This window comes from Fukomys damarensis, unplaced genomic scaffold, assembly GCF_012274545.1.
Source record: "Fukomys damarensis isolate Sample0158 unplaced genomic scaffold, DMR_v1.0_HiC HiC_scaffold_19, whole genome shotgun sequence".
NCBI classification, from domain to species: domain Eukaryota; kingdom Metazoa; phylum Chordata; class Mammalia; order Rodentia; family Bathyergidae; genus Fukomys; species Fukomys damarensis.
The window spans coordinates 27,704,858-27,728,290 of NW_022900931.1; the positions used below are offsets into that span (position 1 = coordinate 27,704,858).

The following is a 23,433-nucleotide window of genomic DNA, read 5'->3' on the forward strand; positions in this document are numbered from 1 at the left end:
ATTTACCTTCCAGATCTGTCAACAGAATCAGAACTATGGAGGCCCAGAGCTCAAAACCAGGATATGAAATAGGAGGCAGCAATCCTCCCTAAGGCTTTGGGCAGGCTGTCTTCTCCATAGAAGGAAACCGCACAGCTAAGGAAACCAGTGATACCCATTAAGAGGGAGCAGTGTGGAAGAACTGGGCTGCTGCCAGAATGACCGTGTGAAGGTTTTCATTCTTACTTCTACAGATATTTTGGCAACTGTGCTTATTGGAACCTTGCTCGTTGATTGGACTGGGGATATCCTTGTTGGTTTTGTCATTGTTTAATGTTTTCTTTTCTTACTCTTCTTTTTTTGATCCTTTATTGGTACTGGATGATTATTATACCACGTTATATCGCTGGCATGACTGGGAGTCAGTGGGATCTTCACGAGGCAGGGCCAGGCTCTGAGAGCGGGCATGGGCATTGTGGGTGTCCCCTCAGAGGGGCTGTGGGACCCCAGGCCCTCTTGTCCTCTTCCTGGCCATGGGGAGAGTGCTAAGCTCCACCTGGTGCTTCTGCCATAACGTGCTGCCTCGCCGAGGCCACAACCACCATGGCGGATGAGACCCTCTCGGGGGGCCCGTCCACCTACCGGGCTGAGTGCTGCGTCCGCAGATATCGGGGTTCTCCAGAAGAGCAGAATCCATACACAATGCATGTACAGCTATGTAAGGGGTCTGTTAGCCAGGCCCACAGCATGGGGGTCAGAAGAGCTTCGATGGCCATCCACGTGCCAGAGAACCAGCAGCTGCTCAGCCGAGGAGCATGAAGCCACAGAACAAGAGGATTGAGGGTGCAGCCCCAGTCCAGGGCTGAGGCCTGGAAGCTCACTGCAGAGTCGCGGTTGTCTGTGCAGGAAGGTGGAGAAGCTGGAGAGCAAAGGCAAGAGGTAATGGCAAAGCCAAGCTCTCCCACAGCAGCAACCTTCCTGCCCGTCTCCTTCCCTCCCATCTGGCCACCGGCCCATGGTCGGTGCTGCCCACACCCCACGCGGGCTGTCTCCGGTTCCCTGGCCTACAGTCAGCCACAGACACGCCCAGACCTGAGCTTTTCTAACTTGTCAGGTGTTCCTTCATCCACGAGTTCACAAACCACGATTAACGGCCACAGCGCCCTGACAGGGTGACAGTGTTCACCAAGGAAGGATGATTTTGCTTTAACAGAGTGGAGACAAAGAATGCGAATGTTTAACTTACGAGTCACCCGTGTGTGAATGTGCATATATTCATAAGAGTGCCCCTGACACACACGGTGTGGACAGATGCCTGCGCCCGAGCCTAGGCCCAGGGTGGGCGTGGGTGGGAGCCTGCATGGAGATGCCGTTGTGTTTCCCCTGAGGAGCAGGGTGCAGCCCTGAACGAAATCAGAGGGCAGATTCAGAAGAAGGGCCTAGTTGGAGGAGGCTGGGCTGCTGGGGACGTGTGCTTGAGGGCATGTTGCACACAGGTCTCTTCCTCTTTCTCTTGGCGTCCTGGCTCTCTCTGGGCAAGCATTTCCCTCCGCATGTACTCTACCGTGGTGTGCTGCCTGGTCACAGTCCAGACCACAGACTGAAGCCTCAAAACCGGGAGCCAAGGAAACCTCTCCTCCTTACAAGCTGTCTGCCTCAGGCATTTTGTTACAGTAATAAGAAGCTAACCAACAACAGTCAAAATAAAGATGCTAGGTAAAACAGGATTTGAATAGAGAAATAGTATCAAAAGCAATAAATAGGAATCTGCACATGGAAGTGAAGATGAGGGAATGGGCAAGTGAGGGAAAAGACATGCAGGGAGTGAACACAGCGGCAACAGATTGCTGGGGCTGTGCACGCTGGGGTGAAGCCAGGAACTGGAGCCTTCTACCCCTTCCCTCTGCTGGGCCTAGGACTAAACCTTACAAAAGTCAGGGGAAAAGGGTGCAAGAGGGTGAACAGGTGGAGCAAGGGTTGTAGGATAGGAAGACTCACTTGGTGACAGCACTGTGGATGTGCCCAGGCCTTTTGTCAGCGCCCCAGATCTGCAGCACAGAGCAATGCTGTGGAAGCAGATGCGGGGCCTGGGATGCGCAGTCTAGGAGGAGGCTCAGCTGGGGATGCCCGCTCAGGGCGAGGGCTCGTGTGCCGCCCGGTCCCTTTTCCTGATCTTGCTGCAACACTAAAGACCACACAGAATGACAGAGCCCCTGGGAACTGAGCTGTGCTGTGTCCACGCTTCTGGGCCAGGCCGACCTGGGCCTCGGCAGCTCAGCCTCTGCTCCTGGTCTGTGTGCCGGAACCCAGAAGGGGCACCTTGGCCAGCAGCAGGGCCTCGCCTGTCTGTGGTCCCTGGCTCAGGAGTACCTGTGGGAGGACCCCACCCTTGCCCATGTGTTCCTTGTCATGTACACAGGGTGACTAGAATATGGAGTTTAAATGTAAAAAGCACTTATTACAGGAAGTCACACAGCCGACGACTACAGGTGCTCAGAGGAAAGGCACACGTAACGGCGATAGCTAGGAGAGGGACAGGAGGTCCCACTAGCCCTGGAGCCACCTGTGAAGCCACAAGTGATAAATATGAAAATGACACCAAGGGGAACACAGAGCCCTGGGCAGTCCAGACACCAGCACAGGTAGGTGTGGGAGGAAGACAACAGACTGGCACCAATCAGGAAGGGGCAGACTCTTGGCTTTTGTTGTTGCTGTTTGTTTTAAGATGGTTCTCACTGTACTGCTCAGGCTGGCCTGGAACTCCGACATTCAAGCAATCTTCCTGCCTCAGCCTCCGAGTACTGGGATAAGTGCACAGCCCAGCACCCAGCTAGGGGTGCAAATGAAAGTGCTGGGATACCCATTTGCTTCACGCTGGAAACAACACAAAACTGAAGTCCTACCTCACACCGTAAAAGAACCAGCCCAGATAATTTAAAGGTTTGACATTCAAAAATCCTCTAGAATTACAAGAAAAAAAGAAATTATATGGCCTTATAGTAGAAAAAGCTTCTTTAAGATACATATACACATGTGACTAAAAAATAAAGTATAAGATACATTAATTCAACTTACAAATAAAAAAACCTATAAAATGCATCCTAAATGGCTCTAATTGCTTTATAAAAGGGACACAAATATGAAAAGGAGTTAAATTATCCATATTACCAGATATGATCCTTCTTAGGGATTTGTTTTTGTTCTGAGACAGGATCTCACTATGTTGTTCAGGCTGGCCTTGAACTATGTAATCCAGGCTGGCCTCAAACTATTTGTAATTGTCCTGCCTCAGCCTCCTGAGTGCTGGGATTATAGGTGTGTGCCACCAAGCCCAGCAGCAGATACAATCCTATACACTGGAGACCCTAAAATCTCCACCAAAAGACTTTTAAGTTGACAAATTATGCAAAGTGCCACGATATAAAATCAACACTAAAAGTTCAATAGCTTTTCTATACACCAATAATGAACTAGCTGAGAAAGAAATCAGGAAAACAATTCTATTCACAATAGCTTCAAAAGCAAATCCTAGGGATCAGTCTAATCAAGGAGGTAGACGATGTCTACAAAGACAATTTCAGAACTCTGAGGAAAGAAACTGAAGAAGACACTAGAAGATGGAAAGACCCATGTTCAGGGATCAGCAGAATTACTATTAGAATGGTCACACTACCAACAGCAGTGGACAGACAGAGCCAATGGAATCCCATCAAAACAACAATGACATTCTTTACAGAATTAGAAACACATCCTGAAATTCATATGGAAACATAAAAGACTCAGAATTGCCAAACCAAACCAGCAAAAAGGGCAGGGCTGGCGGCGCCACGATACCCAATCTCAAATGGAAACACAAAGGCACCCGACCAAACAGCACGGCACCGGGACCCGCACAGAACAGACGCGCAGACCGGCGGGGCGGAACAGAGGACACAGAACAACCCACACAGCCACAGCCAGCTCATTCCGGACAAGGGGCCAAAGCAAACACCGGAGAAAGACACCCTCCTCGACAGGCGTGCTGGGAGAGGGGGCGTCCACAGGGGCGACTGAGACCCGGTCCCTGTCCCTCACCCTGTACACAATCGATTCAAAATGGATCACGGGCCTAGGCCTGAGACCTGGAACTCTGACACAGCAGACACACTGACACTATGAGAACAAAAACTTTCTGAATAGGACTCCAAATAGCACAGGAAGTAATAGCAAGAGTCAACGAATGGAGCAGCATCAGATTAAAAGCATCCGCACTGCAGGGGAAACAATCAACAATGGAGAGACAGCTGCAGAATGTGAGAAAACCTTTGCCAGCTACTCCTCTGACAAAGGGTTGATATCTAGAAACCATAATGAATTAAAAAACTTACCACCATAAAACTCAAATAGCCCAATTAATATATGAGCATATAACACATTTTTCAAATGTACAAATGAGCCGTATGTAAAGGAAAAAGTGCCCAACATCTTGAGCCATTAGAGAAATCCCAACCCACAAGGAGACTGCATCTTACTCAGTCAGAGTAGCTGCTATGAAAAATATAAACACAGTAAGTGCTGGTGAAGACGTTGGGGAGAAGGAGCCTGTCTCACGGCAGGCTGAGTTGAAGCAGGGCCACCGTGGAAACCTGCATGGAGATCCCTCTGAACACAAAGGCAGAGTTGCCTCCTAGTCCAGCTGTATCACTCCTTGGTTTAGATCCAAAGGAATGCAAGCCAGCGTACCACAGGGACACCTGCATGCCCTTGTTTCTTGTGGCAGAAGCTTACATGCCATCAAGAGATGGATAAAGATCATGTGGTTTATATATTCACAACACAGCTGCCAGAGAAAAGCATGAAATTCTGTCATTTGCAGGAAAATGGATGGGTTTGGAGATCACCGTGCTCAGTAAAATAAGCCAGACTCAGAAAGATGAATATCTCGGTTCTCCCTAATGTGCGGAATCCAAGAAAAAAGCTCAGTAGGAGACTATTATTAGAAAAGGAAGGGAAGAAAAGGAAGGTTAGGTAAGGAGCATAAATATGAATACATTACACACAGGACCTGCCCCCCACACCATGTGAGGCTGGAGGGAGGGTGGGGTGGGCAGTGCTGCTGGAGAAAGGGTCAGCTGCAGTGTGCTATGTGCACGTACAAATGTGCCCACATGACACTCATCTGGATAGCCAATATGCACTAGCACAGATGTGGGGAAAACAGCTCTGAAACAAGGAATTGTACCACGCATCTAATCCCAATTCTCAGGCAGAACTACTACTGCAGAGACCAGCCTGGCTCCATCTTGAGTTTAAGGCCAGCCTGAACTGCACAGTGAGACCCCTTCTCGAGGAAACACACAGACACAGAAATGACAACCTGGAGGACATCTGCAATGCATATAACAGAGGGTGAAACTACCCCTGCAACTCACTGTGACAAAGCCCACCAACAAGCATGCCCAGGCCCATTAGCAACTGCAGGAAGCTTCCTGAAAAACAAACGCTTTTCGCTCAGCAGAGTAGCAAGCATTGGATGGCCTCCAGTGTGGGCAGGGACAGGAAGCAGAAACTGAATCCTCCCAGAGCTGAGGACCAAGACATGCTGCGTGGTTGGGAACTCTGGGCACAGGTTCGGCGCAGGGCTGTTCCCAGCGAAGCTGCTTCTCCAGGTGCCCACTCTGGAGAACAAATAAAAATGTGCTGCACTGATTGAGCAGGATACAGTGGTTATAACAGGTAGTCCTGATATGTAATAGATGAAAATAAAGCACAGACAGCTCGGTGTTATATTTTTAAATCACCAAACAATACAGTTGTCTTACAGACGCTGGATGAAAATATGAAAGAAACAGACACAGATTCGCTCTCATGATCGTCTCTGTCCAGGCACTGTGAGAGCTGACTGAAGAGAATTCTATCTAGCTCTTGTGTTTTCTTATATTTAAAAAGTTATTATTTTTGGAAGGGGGAATCAAGATATGTGTCTTTTTGGTGATTATTTCAAGTATTTCTTTATGGTGCAGTTCCTGCGGTGTTCAAATTTATGGGAGGCCAATCAGGCCTCCAATCTGCCTAGAGAGGGGAACGGGGAGGACAAAGACAGAAAGACAGTACCTGGGGGCTGGGAGGTCAGGGCCAGAGTGGGCAGAGACAGACACACTGAGCTGGTGGTTTCCTGGGTGCACACAATACCAGAGGGATGTGGGGTGACTTGGAGGGCAGCGGTGATCCTATGCTGATGACAATCTTAGGCTGATGAGGAGCTGAGATGCGCAAAGCATTCCCATAATAGCAGGTGGACCAGATGGCAGGCTAATGAGGAATCTGTCCTTCCCCAAGGTGAAACCTTTCACCATCTTTACTACTACTCAGTTCTCAAGGAACCAGGAGGTCTTCGGCGGGCTCACTCTTACCCTTGAACGTCACAGTGTCAGGGGACCACTGAGCCCTCAGCTGTGACTGGAGGCACAGAGTTCTGTCCACACGCCATAGCTGGCTCACAGGCAAGACTAGGCTCAGACAGCCCTGATCACAATTTAATTATGAAATGATTTTTCCCAAAAAATTATACAGAACGGCTCTTGACACAAATTCATGCCCGGGTTCTAACACCAGCGGAAAAACTGGTCATGCTGGACACACTGCACATGGCGTAACACTGAGCTCTATGTAAGATTTAAATGAACTTCTGAGGAGGTGGTGATAGTAGTTTGCCTTTACTGACAAGTTAGTGTTAATTCTCTTTCACGTTAAGATTCACGGTATTCAGCAACTTGGTGCCTTAGATTCAAACTACACATAAGGACATTCGCCCCATTAGATAAAGACTTCTGCAGAACCAAGGCTAAGTACAAATCAGGTGGATCAAAACCCTTTCTCTAGTGACAACTGGTGGGAAGAAGAGACAACTTCACCTGCACCTTCTGGGTCCCCGGCAACTCTCCAGGTTGCTACTGTTACAGGCATTATTCCCAGCCTTCCTTAACCTGGACGTTCTTTATCCCGCTGGTCAGGTAAGAAGCAAGCTGGTCTCATTCTTCACTCTTTCTGCCAGACTTTGGGTTTTCCGTACATTGCTGTTTACCTTCCGGGCTTTCACGGCAGCCTTTGCTCACCACTACAGTGATGTATTTTAGCCATGCAGCCCGACTTCTTTCCCTGCAACTTTCTGCAACAACAACCCAGATGCACCTGCCCTTCAGCCCTCTAGAACAAAAAGAAATATTCCAACAGCTGGTTTGTACGTAAAACATGTAGTGTTATTTTATCATTATACTTTACATAAACTTGTGATGGCAAGAATATTTCATTTAAAGGACTTTTTCCATATAACGTGGTCACTACAAATACACGGTGTCGATTACAAGGAGTTTTCTCTGAAGCACTGGCTGAGATGTAGAGAGCATACAGCATTTTACCAGGAGCCAATAATATAAGCTGGGCATTAAAAACTACATCAACATTCAAATGGGGAACACGGTAACAAGGTCCCTAAAACCCAGCTGCACGCTGCCAGCGCTCCCTCTCCCAAAGGCAATCACAGTGCAAAGGGCTTTCTGTGGCTGTGTGACACGCACGTTTGTAACCTGATACTCCATTTCCAAAGTGGCACAGCAGAGATGGACAAGCAAGCCAAGGCGCCCTGCAGAACCTCAAGGCCCTGTCAGCTGAGCGAGCTCAGGTGGTCCCGCAGGTTCATACAGACACAGTGGACCGCGGGCTGGGCCCCCTCTTCCAGGTCTACAATGAACAGGCTGATGCCGGTGTTGGGGCTGACGGCCGAGAGCTCCGATCTGTTCAGAGTCGCCGGCAAGGAGCCCTTCAGGTCGGTGAGAAAATAGCCGAACAGGCTCCGCATGTAGGCGCCGTGGCTCACAACCAGGATGCTGGCTGCCAGGCCCGAACGAAACTCAGCACTGCAGTTCTTTCCTAGAGGAAATATCTCTGCCAAAGACGTTTCCAGACAGTCGCCTGGAACTTCTGGGGAAAGCTGTCCTCTCTCACTTCCTTCTTTTAGGATTAGTTGACAGAGGAATTCAAAGAAATCTTTTCCACGCACTTTTACCTGTAAGGAAAAAATAAAAAGTAAAATAAGATGACGTAAATGACTTCTGTAAAATAGAAACATAAAACGTAAGTGACTGTTAAAAATCTTTAAACTTATATGGAACCTCGAAAAAACAAAACCAAAAAACCAGGTTTATACTATTTTAAAACACATTATGAAACTTCGGTAACTTCAAAATATACTACAAAACCATAGGACTCAAAACATCACAGTATCGGCATAAAAACACACAGACCAGTGGAGCAGAACAAAGCCTGGACACACATCGCGAATCTGCTGCTGACCGACCTTCCGCACGCGCTAGTGTTGCGCACAGGGGAAGAACTTCCGCTCCGTCAGCAGTGCGGGGCCTGCAGACTTCCACAGGGGCAAGGCAGGGCAGGGCAGATGCGTCAAGACTCGGAAGTGAAGTGGACGTTTTGAACAATATCCCAAAACACAATAAACAAAAGCACAAGCAGAGAGACCCGGCTGCGTCAAGCTGGTAAAAGTCTCCGCGCAGCAAAGGTTATCAGCGGAATGGAGCGACAACCAGGGGATGAAGGGAACTGCTCGCAGCTGCACATCCGGCAGGGCTCAGTACACACAAGGCTGCAACCCAGCAGCGCCACACAACCCCACTGAAACACGCAAAGGGACCTAAACTGACAGAAAGCAGAACACATCACTCAAATGCAGACCAAAGCAAGACGAGCCATCGGTTCAGCCCCAGGAGGGGTGGCTACCATTAAAACACCAAAACACAAGTGTCACTAAGGGTGTAGAGGAAAAGGGCCCCTCACAATCTGTGGGTAGGAGCAGAATTTATACACCTACAGCAGAACACACGACGGAGGGTCCTCAGAAGGTTAGGACAATCCTTCTGGCCTAAGTGCAAACCAAATGAAGGAGTCCTGCAGCACTCTTCACACTAGCCTAGACATGGAACTGTGTGGTACATGCACTCGATGGAAAATTATTCAGCCATATGAAGGATGAAATCCTGTCACCTGGAACAGTGTGGATGGAACTGGTGATTATCATATTAAGACACAAAAAGATGAGCAGAGCATGGTCTCACTGCAGAATCTGCAAGGCTGACCTCATCCAGCTGAGAGCAGAATGGTGTCCCCTGTGGCTGCTGAGAGGATGGGAGGGGCTGGCTAGAAACTGCCACGTCTCACTCAGGGGCAAGCAGCTGTGCTGTGCCTCCGCGGGGTGTGGGCCCAGATACAACAATTCCATACTATACTTTCCGGAAGGCCAGAGACTCTGACGGTTTCCATGGTGAAGAGATGATGTCTGGGCGAGGCATGTGCTAACTGATTAAATGCCACAGTGTAGCTGATCAACACTACATGGTGCTCATTAATAGGAGTAACTTCTACTTTCATGACTTGATTAAAAGCAAGTTCAAACTGAACAATCTACCTAACTGATGGCACATCCTCTCAGTAGGCAGGCCAGCGTCCCAATCTATACTTCCAGTCACTATTGCATGTCCCCCACATTTCTGCAAGCACAGTGCAACAAAAATGAGTGATACACAATTCCAAACTCCTCACCTCAGAGGAAGCATGCAGTTAGGGAAATCCAGAGTAAGGGCTAGGCTGGGAAACAGCCTCCCAGGGAAACGTACCTGGCACTCAGGTGGCTGCAGTGACACCAGAGCTCTGTGTCTTACTGAGTCACTCACTGAGGCAGTGAGTCTTCACTGGAACGTCATAAAATAAAAAGTAGGAAGAAATGGCCACCAAGACTTGGAGGAATTAGCAGCACCGACTGTCAGCAAAGAGCAGAGAGGGCAGAAACCTGAAAGTGCACGTCCTGTGTCGTGGCCCAGGGTGGCACCTGGGCACCTGCACCCACACCTGCTTCTGACCACACCGCCCCACGGGCACTGCTCGCAGACTCGGCATTCTCAGACACACTTCCTGAGACTTGGCCCCAGTGACAAATACCTGTGACAGCGCATGCGGAACAGGACTTAGGAGGAAACAAGAACTGGTACCAGCCAAACTGTTTTGTGAACCAAGTGACTTCCACACTGCTTGCTGGCCTCCCAAACCCCCAATTTGCCAGTGAGCTGATCCCAGCCACTGACACTGACGAGCTGACCAGTGGCAACAGGCTTGGGCTCCTACCTGGTCCAGCGTCTCTCCTCCGGGAGGCGTGAACACCGGGCACTCCTTCCCCTCAGCCTTGGCCATGGCTCGCAGCTCGCTCAGCGCCTTGCCTTCGGCGACCCCATACTTCTGCAATGGTGCAACAGATCAACATGCCCCATGTGAGTGTGCAGTGTGACAGCTAAGCTCAGGGGCAGGGCAAATTCGGAAGTCATCCCAGGATTGAGCTTAGTGTTCTCTTTACTGCTTGATCTGTACTCAGTAGGCAGCCATGGCCCCAGAAAACAGTGGTGTCTCCACCCGTGCGGACACATGCAGGGCACTGCACCCCTGGGCCAGGGCTCACCATGTGCAAGGAACCAGGATGGCCACCAAGCCACAGTGAGACTCAGTGCGACACCATGCAGCCTCTCCCTCGGTCCCAGCGGCAGGTGCTGTGGAAGAAGGGCACAAATGCGCTGCTGCCCCTCAGGGAGGAAACTGCACTCGGAGCCAGTCACCAGCGGAGCCCAATTCAACCCAGACCTTTCTAGGTTCACTAAGACTGAGCTGGTGCAAAGGACGAATGAGTCACAAAGAAACACACATGACCAAGGATGCAGGGAACTTGCAAGGGCCGGGAAGGAGAACTATAATGGCACCACTCTTAAGCATTAACTTGTGAGATGAGACACTGATGCTCCAGGTGCTGCTCCAGGAGAAAACACGAACATCCAAGAATGGCAGACATTTATAGCTAAATGGACGCCCCTTGAGACCGTACTCTTAAGTAAGATAAATCAGGACTGAAAGTGGAAACATGGACTAAAATTAAAATGCACAACAGCTATGGGGAAATGGGAAGAAAATGTTCAAATGGGAAGGGGAACAAGGCAGGGGGTGGGAGAAGGTAAGGAAGGGGCAAGGGAAAAAAGTGAAAATAGAAGGAAAAAATGGAAAGAAAGCTTTTGTTCATAGGGACAGAGAGGGCTTGAGGAGAGGGGGAAGAGGAAAAAAGAGGCGGGAGGAATCGTGTGCAAATTCCCTATGATGAGTGTTATCATTATGTATGTCTAAAATGTACCAATAAATGCTTTGCTATTAAAAAGAAAGAAAGAAAACACACACTTTCTCCTGGAGCACGGGAAGCAATCGAGCAATAGCTGTAAGAGCCTTAAAGAAGAGCGCACGTTCCCCCATGTCCACTTCTGGAAATGTGTCAGACAGGGGTGCACAGGATTAACTACGAAGATGCCTAACACAGGCATCAGCAGAAAATCCAGCCCCAATCCAGCTGTCCGTCAGCAGTAGCTGGGTCACAGAAACTGCAGTGGCCACCCTGGGATGGCAGTCAGGACACAATAAACGGGAAATGCTGGCTTAAAAGCAAATGTAGAATTCCACTTAGCAGCATGCGTACAGAGATGGACATGGAGAAAGTCAGCAACACACGCCACAGTGCTGACAGCATATATGGTGGGGGGTAACTCTTCTCACTTTTAGTTTCCTACGATAATGCAATACTGCATAATAAAATACAAAAGAAACAAGTGGCCATTTTTGCATTTCAGGGACAGTGTCAGTGTCCTCACACCATCAACAGATAAAAGCTCGATCCTAAAATGCCATTTCACAAGAATACGTGTGTGTAGTCTTAAGAAGCCGGCCAGTCCTGCCATCCTCAAGTTGGGATTTTCACGTCTTCAGCTCTGTGCGCACTCGCTTGGGCCTCACAGCGATAGAAACCTCCTTTCATAAAATATCCTGAGGGCACCCTGAGGCACCCTGGGCAACAAGGCCATGGTGTGATGGAGGTCTGATACCCTCTGCCCAAGTGTGCAGGACAACAACCCAGGGCACAGGGCGCAGGGCCAGGCGGGAGGTGAAGGGACACAGACCTGTGGACATAAGCACCCCAGGCAGCGCTGATACAGAAGGGAAGCCCCCAAGGGAGAGCCAAGTGCATGGGAAGAAGAACAGGTCCCCGGCTGTGACAGTGGCCCAGAGCACAGACTGCAGGGCTAGTGGCCAGGCAATGCCAGATGTGGACATGCAGTGAGCTGTGCCCTGTGGCTTCCGCCCCGTGAGGCACAGGTCAAGACCAGGGATTTCATCTTTATCACAGTGGTGAAGGTGAAGGTGATGGGCTGCGGGCTCGGAGCGAGGCATTCTGGCCGTGCTTGCCCAGCACCATCACAAAGGCTGGGTTACGGGAGAGGGGAGTAGAGAGCTGGGGAGGGACAGATCAGGGCCCTCCAGACCCTGTCTCAGACCACCAAAAAGTCATCGTCGGTGACCAAGGTGAGAAATGAGTACACGGCACACAGCTACGATCCTCACCACTTGGGAGGCTGAGTCAGGAGGGCTGCAAATTCAAGCCCAGCCTGGGTAATTTAGCAAGCCTATCTCAAGATATAATAAAGGAATGGAGTTGTAGCTCAAGGATACAGTCCATGTCCAGCACACATGAAGCCCTGGCTTCTACCCAGAGCACCCAAAACATACAACAAACAAAAGCTTCAAAGTGCCACAAAAACAAGCACACAGGCTAAAACTCACCGGGTATAGGTGCTGACTGTGCATGGAGTATGAGGCAGTAAAGGAAAAACAAAGGACTCGCAGAGTGGGTAAGGCAGGCAGCACACCCATGGGGCTGAAAAGCTGCGAGGCACCCAGACCAGAAACCAGGAGCAGGCATTGTGATGCGCAAGCAGCCCAGGTAAGCCACCAAAGATTGCCAGGCCATCACTGCGGGCACAGGACAGCCGGAGAGGGGCGCCCTTCATGGGGATTTATTTCTGCTGAGGCCTAGCAAAGGATGGGGAGTTACTGGGCGTGCTTAACAGTACTCAGCTGTTCTGCTGGATTTCTGCCCAGGTGGAAAAGATGCTAATGAGCTTACAGGTCAGCCAATGGAGAGCACAGCAAAGCACTGCTCTGGGGAGAAACCTGGGTCCAAATCTCAGGCACAGAACTGCTCTGTGATGGGCTGAGTCCCAGCTTCAGGGAGATTCACTTCTGGTAGATAAAACAGGGTAAGAAAATCTAATTGTGCTGAGGAGCAGGATTAGGACTGAGAACTTTTCATTTTTACTTGAGACTTATCTTTTATAATTTAAGGCACTTATCTCATCTCATATGATCTTAGTAACTAAATAAGGCACTAGAAAAGTATGCAACAGTGCCTGTCACCTCAAAGAGCCTAAAATATTTCAAACTCCCAGTAGGAGAGCACGTGAATTTTTAGCTGGTGACAAACTAGGGGGGCTTACTGAAAACTATGACAAACAACAATATATAAATAAGTTACCCTCTCTCGAAGTCTTGAATCATACTTTACTGTCATGCCTTTGCAAAATCTGCTTTTCTCCAAAATTCCATGGATGGTCTGCAAAATCAAGAGATATTTTCTTTTCTTATTAAAAAAACAAAAACAAAAAAATCATGAAACTTCAAAACAATACATGCTACCCTAGTCAAGAGAAAAAAGCTAGCAGCGATTTTCCCATGTATAGCTGTCTGTCAGGCTATAGGCTGCACTCCGTGGTGGGGCAACAGCTCAGCATGCACAGAGGCCCTGGCTTGCTCCTTGCACCAGGGAAGTGAAGCACCGGCATAGTGAAAGGCACCTGCAACCCCAGGGCTGGGACCACGCGCGGCAAGAAGATCACAAACTCAAGTCCCACCCGGACACCACGGCAAGACTACACTGCAAAGTAAAGGCTGAAGAGGGCCAGCCGTTGAGGGCCGGCAGCCTGGCTCCATTCTGAGGACAAGGCTGCCACGTGGTGCCATCTCCGGTTACCATCTGTCCTCACCTGAAGTACGCAATCTCGTCAGCTGTGTGACCTGTAACTGGGTTTTCATTTATCTTATTCCCCATTTTAAACTGACTCTATTAATATACATGCCTATTTTAAGAACATCATCGTTACCAACCCAAAAGGCTCCTGCATCCCAGGCCAGCAAACCTGCCTCATGCCACTGATCTTCTTCCAGAGCGATGGGTCAGGCTTCTCTGGATGGCAGGAGTGGATCTCAGGTGTGTACTCTTTTGTGTCTGGCTTCTTCTGCTTGGCATAACGTTTCTGAGCCTCCTCTGTGGGATGAATGTGCCTCACCCAGCTCTCCGCTTAGCCATGTCCCAGTACATGAACACAGGCCCCACATCTGTTCACTCCTCACCAACACAATGGCCATTTCTGTCCCTCGGCCATTACAGCTAAAACTGCTGCTAAATGATCACATACCAGTCTCAGTGTGAAAACTCCTAATTCTGCATGTTCTTAATTCCATTAGGTAAATTCCTGGGACTGAAATTGCTGGGTAACAAAAAAATGTATGTTAAACTTTAAAACTATTTCCCAATGTAGTGGCTTCCTTTCGCACTCTGCTTGGCAGGCTTCTCTTCTGAGTCCTTTGAATACGTGTGAGGCAGCAGCAACAGCACACTGGGGCTCTGATTAGCATTTCTGTGGTGATTAAGGACTCTGAGCATCTTTTCACCTGCTTACTGGCCTCCCACGTATCTTCCTTTGTGAGTACCCGGTCAAATTCAAATCTTTCACCTCTTTTAAAGTGAAGTGATTGTCTAACGAGCAGAAAGAACTTGTGTGCACTTTGCCCATATATATGCTTATGTAGAATATGCTCACGATATATGTTTTTCCCTCCCAGTCTATGGTTTGCCTTTTCATTTTCTTAATGGGATCTTTCACAGAATAAAACTTTTCATCTGAACATACAGTGAGTTTCAGTTAGTTTTTGTTTCTGGGGCAAGTTGAGGTTGCCGCACATGTTCTCCCTGTGGCTCTGACTGCACCCCAGAATCACCTGGTGCTTCTGTCAGCGTCCTGCCGGGCGGGGGCTGGAGGCACAGCACAGGGGTGGGGCCCCAGGCCAGCAGAGCCACAGCCCTGGGTTCCATCCCTGGCACTGAAAAAAGGTAAGAACAAAACCAAAACTAAACTAAAAGTCAATTGACCAAAGAAACAAAAACAAATTAAGTAACAGCCACCAGTATAAACATGGGTCTATATCTGGTCTCTTCATTTTATGAGACCAAGAATAAAAATCTTTATTTCACCTTTAAGTTTTTAAAGAATTTTCATTGGGTATAGATTTGGAATTTCTTTTCTTTCCTCCCCACCCCTTTTTTATTGTGAGACAGGGTCTTGCTACACAGTCCAAGCTGGCCTTGAACTCACTATTGTAGCCCAGACTGGCTTCAAATTCACAAAAATCCTCCTGCCTCAGCCACCCAAATGCTGAGTGTGCCACCATGCCTAAACTGGCTAAAACATTATTTCTTCAATGGCCATCAATAGTTAATTATGCTCATTTAAGAAAATTTGGAACGTGAAAGGAGGAAAAGATGACTTACCATACCAAGTCATCGTTAGTATTTGACTTACTTTCCAGTCTCTCGTTCTCATATAACAATTCCCTTCGCAGTCTGGCTAAGTGTAGCTTGTGTTACACGTGTACACAGCACATACTTTTAAAGTCTCTGCGTTCACTTGTCCCCAATTGCCATTCCCTCTGGGGCTCAAAGTCCGTGTGCACCACATGGCCTGACCTCACCCACACTTCCTTGAGCCTGTCTCCCAGGCCTCCTTCTTCCCCTGCAGTTACTTCCGGAAGGTTCTGCTCTGTCTTCATGTTCACGGATCTCTTCTGTAGGGCCTGGTCTGCTGTTCACCTTCTCTTGTGAAATTTCCATTTCAGAATATTACATTTTAAAAATCTCTCCATCGGCGTGGCTCCTTTAGAACCCTCCTGGTACCATCTGTCTCCCCTCCTCACCTCTGTGCATTACTTAGCAGTGCTCTTGGAGGAAAAACTCCCAGACCTCTGTGAAGCCATGTGTGCATTCATCAACACCTTCCACCTCATCTGGGAGCCCCAGAACTCCACACCAAGATGGTTCTGCTGGCCTCGCAGCCCACCCTGCACGCGTGTGCAGGCCTCTGCCCCAGCTTCAGTTTTACGCCTGCGTCCTCAGACCCATGCTCCCCTTCAGCTCCCTGGAAGTGTCCGCAGGTGACCCTGGGACTCGCTTGGGCCACAGGCCCACAGTGCCCAGTCCCATTGGGCCACACTGTTGTGTTTTCTGGCTGGTTACGTGGGAAGGCAAAATTTCAGCCCTATTATTCCCTTGTCCTTGGTCACAAGTCTCCTTCCACTCACTTTTCACAAGCTGATTTGGTTATTTTTAAAATCTGGCATCATAATTATAATAATTATCCCTTAAAGATATTTGTAACTTGTCTTTATAGTATTATAATGGCATTTTGTTTGTTGGGACACAGTCTTGGCCAGGCTAGTCTCAAACATGCAGAAATCCTCCTGCTTCAGCCTCCCAGTACCTTGATTAAAGGCATGTGACACCATGCCCAGCCTGTGATGGTTTTCCATGGTCTTCCGTGATTCTGCTGCCTGGCAGCTTTGTGCGTTCATCTGTCTGCTGTCTCTGTCTGTCTTGACACTGATTTATATTTGTTTATATTCTTGTTACACAATTTTTTCAAAGCTACTCTAATATAAAAATTACTCCCCCAAAAAGTACAATGACAAGAAAAGCAATGAGTTCTGTCTGGGGACAGGAGTAGAGGGAGAGAGAGGGTGGAGTGAGGTCTGTGATTTAATCCTCTGCAGACTCCAGGCTGGAGCTTCTGCCCTCTCAGCCCAGACCCTGACCCAGACTCACCTGCTTTGTCCTTGTGAGGTCACTGGAAAATGCATGAGTAAATAGCACATTATTCAGAAAACTCCCGGCGGCAGCTGCCTGTTTGAATCCAGTTTCAGAAAGAGGCTCGTCCATGCCTTGTCCTGTGGTGAAACAGTAACGTTCAAAAATATCTCCCAGAGCTCAAAGAGAAGTATTTCAGGCTCTAAAAGAAAACAACCTCCAACCCGATGGACGCATCTTGTAACGCTATCTTTCAAAATCAATGGAGAAATAAGACACACTTCCATGACAGAACAGATGAAGAAATTTATAACCACCAAATCTGCACTCCAAAGTACTCTGAAGGATATTTTAGAAAGGGATAATGAAGATTACAGTTCCAAGAACACCAACAGAAAGAAACCACCAGGCAAAGCAAGCAATTAAACAAAGGGGAAAGACAGAAAACCAACAGCAGGAAAAAACATGACAAAGATAAGTCAACACATATCAGTTGTAACCATCAATGTTAATGGTCTCAATTCACCAATTAAAAAAACAGATTGGCAGACTGGATCAAGAAGCAAGAGCCAACAATATGCTGCATACAAGAAACACATTTAATTAAAAAACAAATTCACGGATGGAAAGTCAAAGGCTGGAAAACAATATTGCATGTTACAGGAACCTGGAACAAAGCAGGGGTAGCTATTCCATTTGCAGAAAATGTAGATTTCAAGCCAAGACTGATTAAGAGAGAAAAGGTCATTACGTCCTTGTAAAGGGAACAATCCAAGAAGAAGAGATCATAATCATAAATATATATGCATCAAACACCACCACACTCAAATATATAAAACAAACATTAAAGGGCATGAAAAATCAAATAAGCACTAATTGTAGTGGGGACCTCCATACCCCATGTCAAAAACAGACAGATCAACTAGACAAAAAAATCAACATGGAAATATCAGAACTCAACCAAATTTTTGAAAAAATGGAGTTAGTAGATACCGACAGTGTTCCACCCCACAACATTGGGATACACATTCTCCTCAGCTGCACATTGGACATTCGCCAAAACAGATCACACAATAGCTCATAGAACATGCTTATGTAAACGCAAAGGAACTGAAATTATCTCATGCATATATGCTATCAGACCACAGCGCAATGCAATTGAAAATCAATGGCAAAATAAACCACAACAATTTCATGAACAAATGAAAACTAAACACCACCCTCCTGAACAACCAGTGGGTCACAGATGAAATTAAAGAAGAAATCACACACTTTCTGCAATTAAACAATAATGCCAGTACAACACACTGGAACTTATGGAATGCAATGAAAGCAGTTCTACCATGGAAATTTATAGCAGTAAATTCTCACATCAGAAAGAGAGCAAGCTCAAATAAACAACCTACTGTTGAACCTGACTACTAGAAAAAGCAGAGCAAGTCAAGCCCAAAAGCTTGTACAAGATAGGAATTAATGCAACACAGGATAAGAAAAGAATACAAAGAATCAATGAATCAAAGAGTTGGTTCTTTGAAAGATTAATAAAATTGACAAACACTTAGTCAACCTTATCAAAACAAAGGAAAGAAAAGACTCAACACCACACAATTAGGAATGAGAAAGGTGAAATTGTAGTGTATCTTGCAGAAATCCAGAGGATCATTAGCACTTACTTCAAGAACCTGTATTGATGGAAAATGCAGACAAAATGGACAGATTCCTAGATATGTATGAATTACCAAAGCTGAACCAAGGGGATATAAAAATTCTGTATAAAGCAGTATCAATGAAATTGAAGATGCAATTAAACCCCCCCAACAACAAAGAGAAGCCCAGATCCTGATGGATTGATTCACTGCTGAATTCTACAAGAAATTCAGATAAGACATAATACTGCTACTTCTCAAACTCTTTAGTGAAATTGAAAGGGAAGCAATATTCACAAATTCATTTCTGGAAGCAAGCATTTTCCTGATACCAAAAACAGAGAAGGATTCAACCAATAAAGAGAACTACAGGCCAATCTCCCCAATGAACACAGATACGAAAATCCTCATTAAGATAATAGCAAAGAGAAAGCAGCAAATCATCATGAAGATTATACATCATGAAAAAGTAGGACTTAGCTCAGGGATGCAGGGATGGTTCAACATCAACAAATCAATAAATGCAATATACAACATCAACAAAGCCAAGAACAAAAACCATATGATCATCTCAATACATGCAAAAAAAGCATTTGACAAAATCCAACACCCATTCATCATAAAAACCCTACAGAAAATTAGAATAGATAATCTTTATCTCAATCTGATAAAAGCTATCTATGACAAACCAATAGAAACACCATACTAAATGGACAAAGACTGAAAGCTTTTACTCTGAAATCAGGAAGAACACAGGGATATCCACCACCACCACCACCACTCTTATTCAACATAGTTCTGGAAACACTAGCCAGAGCAATTAGACAAGAGAAATAAATAAAAAGAATAGAAAAGGAAGAAGTTGCATTGTCATTATTTGCAGATGACATGATACTCTAGATAGAAGACCCCAAAAACTTGACCAAAAGACTTCTAGACTTAATAAGCAAATTCAGTCAAGTAGCTGGATACAAAGTCTACACTCAAAAATCAAGACCAGTCCTGTACACATATAACAAACTCAACAAGAGAGAAATTAGGGAAACACCTCTGACAAAAGCATCCAAAAAAAAGGAATATCTAAGAATCAATCTAACAAAGGAAGCAAAAGATCTTTACATGGAAAACTACAGTACTCTGAAAAAGGAGATCAAAGAGGATATCAGAAAATGGAAAGATCCCTTGTGTAGCAAAAGATCTTTACATGGAAAACTACAGTACTCTGAAAAAGGAGATCAAAGAGGATATCAGAAAATGGAAAGACATCCCTTGTTCTTGGGTAGGAAGAATGAATACAGTGAAAATAATCAAAGATCTAAAGATTAAACCAGAAATACTACATCTGTTGGAAGATAAAATAGGTAGAACTCTAGAAGACATACTGTAGGCAAAGACTTCAAGAACAAAACCCCAATGCACAGGAAAATATTCAAAGAATCAACAACTGGGACTTCTTCCTGTCAAAAGGCTTTGCACCGGGCCAGGATTTAGCTCAGTGGCGCTGCAACTGCCTCGCAACAACAAGGTCCTGAGTTCGATCCCTAGTATGGGGGTTGGGGAGAAAAAAGAAAGAAAGGCTTTGCACAGCAAAAACAAAAACAAACAAAAAAACAAAAAAAACCCCAACAGAATGAAGACACAACCTACAGAGTGGGAAAAAATTGTAGCTGGTTGTTCCCCAGACAAAGGACTAATATCTAGAATATATACAAAAACTCAAAAAAATTAAAACCCCTAAATTTAAAGACTCACTAAAAAAATGGGCATCTGAAATGAAGAAACAATTCTCAAATGAAGAAGTAGAAACGGCAAATAAAGATATGAAAAAATGTTCAATATCACTGATCATTTGAGTGATGCAAATTAAAACACTGAGATTCTACCTCATTACAGAAAGAATGGCTATTATCAAGAAATCCACCAAAAGCAAATTCTGGAGCGGGTATGAGGGAAAAGAAACAACTCTCTACTGTTGGTGGGAGTGCAGACTGCTGCAACCACTGTGGAAATCAGTGTGGAGATTCCTCAAAAAACTAGGATTAGAGGTCCCATTTGATCTAGCTATCCCCTTTCTGGGTATCTTCCTTAAAGAATTAAAAGCATTATTCCACAGCAATATATGTGCCTGATGTTTAGAGCAGCAGTATGTAATAGCTAAATCTAGAGAACAGCCGAAATGCCCATCAGCTGATGAGTGTATAAAGATGTGGGTTTTTTTTATTCAATGGAGTACTACTCTGCTATAAAGAAGGATGAGCTTGAGACATTTATAGCTAAACGGAGGCACGTTGAGATCATACTCTTTTTTTAAATGAAATATATTCAACACACATATTTAAAAACCACAGTTCATGTGGTGTGAGAAGCTGGAAGTGTAAATAAGGACCAAAATGTATAAAAGATATTACAAAATGGGAAGAAAATGTTCAAATGTGAAGGGGAACTAGGGAGAGGGGAGGGGTAAAGGAAAGAAGGGACAAGGAAAAAATGGAAACAATATTTTTGTAAACAAGAAGGGGAAGAGGGGTTAAAGGGTGGGGGGTGGGAAAAAGGAGCAAGATGTATGATGTACAGGCACAAACTCCCTATGGTGAATGTTCTCACTAAGTGTATCTAAAATGTACCAATATGACTGAAAAAAAAATTAATATATTATCTCCCAGAGCTGCCACCAAGTCACTGCAGGAACAGAAACGGTATCCGTCTTCACTGTACTGAAAGGCTTTCTGCAGTAGTTTTCCACCTAACTTTTAGGAAAGCTAACAGTGAAGTATGCGAAATTAAACTGTAATTATGCAAAGGCTCCGTTTCCAAATATTTTTCCCAAAAGCTATTTGCCTGAGGGAATTAGGTGAAGGAAGGAGAATTCCACCACCTAAGTCCCTCCCTCTCTGGTTTGCCCATTTCCTCCTTGGCTGTGTTTGATAAACCTTGGCTGACCCTCCCAGATAGGATAACCACCTAAAAGCTTTCCCCCTCCACTGTCCAAAACGCTGGTATTTGTAATACTTCTCTTCTTCCTTCCTTCCCTGCCTCTGCCTTCCTTTTCATTTAAGAAAATCCTCTCAACCCTGTATTTCAGGAGCAAAGTTGATAAGACACTCTTTGGACTTCCTGCTCCAGACTCGGAGAACTGGCCAGGGCACAAATCAGGGGCTGAGAGGAGACCACTGGAGATCTCTCTCCCTCCCCCACCCCCTCTGGCTGTGGTGTTGAGCTGAACAGAAGCATCACGTCAGGGAGAAATCACATGCAAAGCTTCAGAGCAAATCACTCTCCACAGAGAACACTGAGTTTCCCTCTGGTTTAGAGCAAATGATAGCAGAGGCAAAGACTGACATACACAATTTCCTCATGATTGAAAACAATAGAAATAACAGACTTAGAAACATTAAGATTCATAGTTCTTTTATAGTCTATATTTGCTGGTTTTAAGCAAATATAGACTATAAAATGACTATGAATAAGACATAAAGGCAAGCCGGGCATAGTGGCACATGCCTGTCATCTCAGCCCTCAGGAGGTTTAGGCAGGAGGATCACTGTTAAGTTCGAGGCCAGCCTGGACTACATAGCAAGCTCAAGGCCAGCTTAAACTATAGAGTGAGACCCCATTTCAAAAACAGAAAACAAACCAAAAAAGACATAAAGGCAGGTTCATAAAAGACATTAACAGGAAGCATCAGAAACTTTCTAAAGTAATCAAATAAATCTTTTAATAACAAAATGTAGAACTGCCAAGGAAGGAAAACCCCTCTGTGGATAAAGCAAGGTTTGGTTCCTAGCAGGTGAGTGTTGCCCAGGAGATGGGGAAATCTGGGATATGAAGGTGAAAATGAGGAGTATTGGGAGCCATTCTACATAATTTTGGGGAAAAAATTGTGAAGATTAGGGCTGAGGCCTCCATGGTCCCCTCATGCTGTGAAGATCAAGGGCAAGATTACATCAGCTGAAGACATCCCAGTTTCTTGAAAATGGAGTAGTAATACAAAAAGAAAAAGGTTTCACCTGCAGAGGGACAAACTCCTTTTCAGCCTAACATCCCACAGACTTCTGTAAGAGCGATTTGCTCATCTCACGGTTCTAATCCACCTAAACTCCTCATCAGCATAAGATTCTCGTCAACTTAGGGTTACTGCAGTTCTCCAAGTCATGTGTTACTCTCTATGAACCCAATAAAGAGGCAAGCTCTGGGTGCCTTCATCTTTGCTGCTCAGAACCTCACTAATCAGGATCAAAACCCAGCTCTAAGTCTTATTTCCTGTCTTTATTTTTTAATTTACCTTGTATTGCTGTAGCTCACAGGAGACCAAGACCCACTGCAGGGGTTCTGGGAACATCCCCTTTCTCCGTTCCCTAAAGAGGAGCCCTCACACGTGCTGTCTTGGTGTAAGGTGCTGGACAGTCTCACAGATTAGGTCAACAAGGCTGGGCTCTGGGAGCATCTCTTCTTTCATCTCAAATCAATGAATCAAACAATCAGTGAAGGCCCAGTCACTGTCTGCAGAGTGGACATGGGCACCCTGGTCTGTGGGTGCAGCCATGGTGCTCCCACTATCCTGGGAGCATGTGACTGGTGGCTACCCTCTTCTCACTTGTCATCATCAATATTTTCTACAGCCAGGCAGAAACCCAGCTGGAGCCATTACCGAGGAGAAACACGGACTCCGTTTGTAGCTGCTCATCCTGAGCTCATAAAATACCCCAGTGAGGTGGTGAAAAACTAAAAGATCGGCCACACAAGTGTTCAGTTCAGAAGCCAGTGGCAGTGATCACAAAGACAGAGAGTGGCGAGATCCTGAAAGACAGCAGTCTGATACTGACTGTGGCAAGACTGCAAAAGATGACAGTGCTCCCAGAGAGGAGTCTCAGAAAGCCACCCTGATGAGATCCAACCAGTAGGCAGACAGGGCACAGCTAATGACATTTCTGCCAAGGTGAGAAGTTTCCTGTTTACTTCATCTCCTAATACATATAGATTTTTTTT

The 23,433-nt window shown here is 46.2% G+C and overlaps 1 protein-coding gene across 1 annotated transcript in view; it reads right to left on the bottom strand.

Moving 5' to 3' along the window:
• Positions 1-6,815: 6,815 nt before the first annotated feature.
• Tigar (TP53 induced glycolysis regulatory phosphatase) overlaps positions 6,816-23,433 on the bottom strand; it is a 26,665-nt gene continuing 10,047 nt past the window's right edge. The window contains exons 3-6 of the mRNA XM_033765591.1: positions 16,820-16,941; positions 13,421-13,498; positions 10,150-10,260; positions 6,816-8,023 (exon numbers count right to left, since the gene is read on the bottom strand). Of these exons, the coding sequence (XP_033621482.1) occupies positions 7,622-8,023; positions 10,150-10,260; positions 13,421-13,498; positions 16,820-16,933 (705 nt within the window). The 5' untranslated portion in view covers positions 16,934-16,941 and the 3' untranslated portion in view covers positions 6,816-7,621. The remainder of the gene's footprint in view (positions 8,024-10,149; positions 10,261-13,420; positions 13,499-16,819; positions 16,942-23,433) is intronic.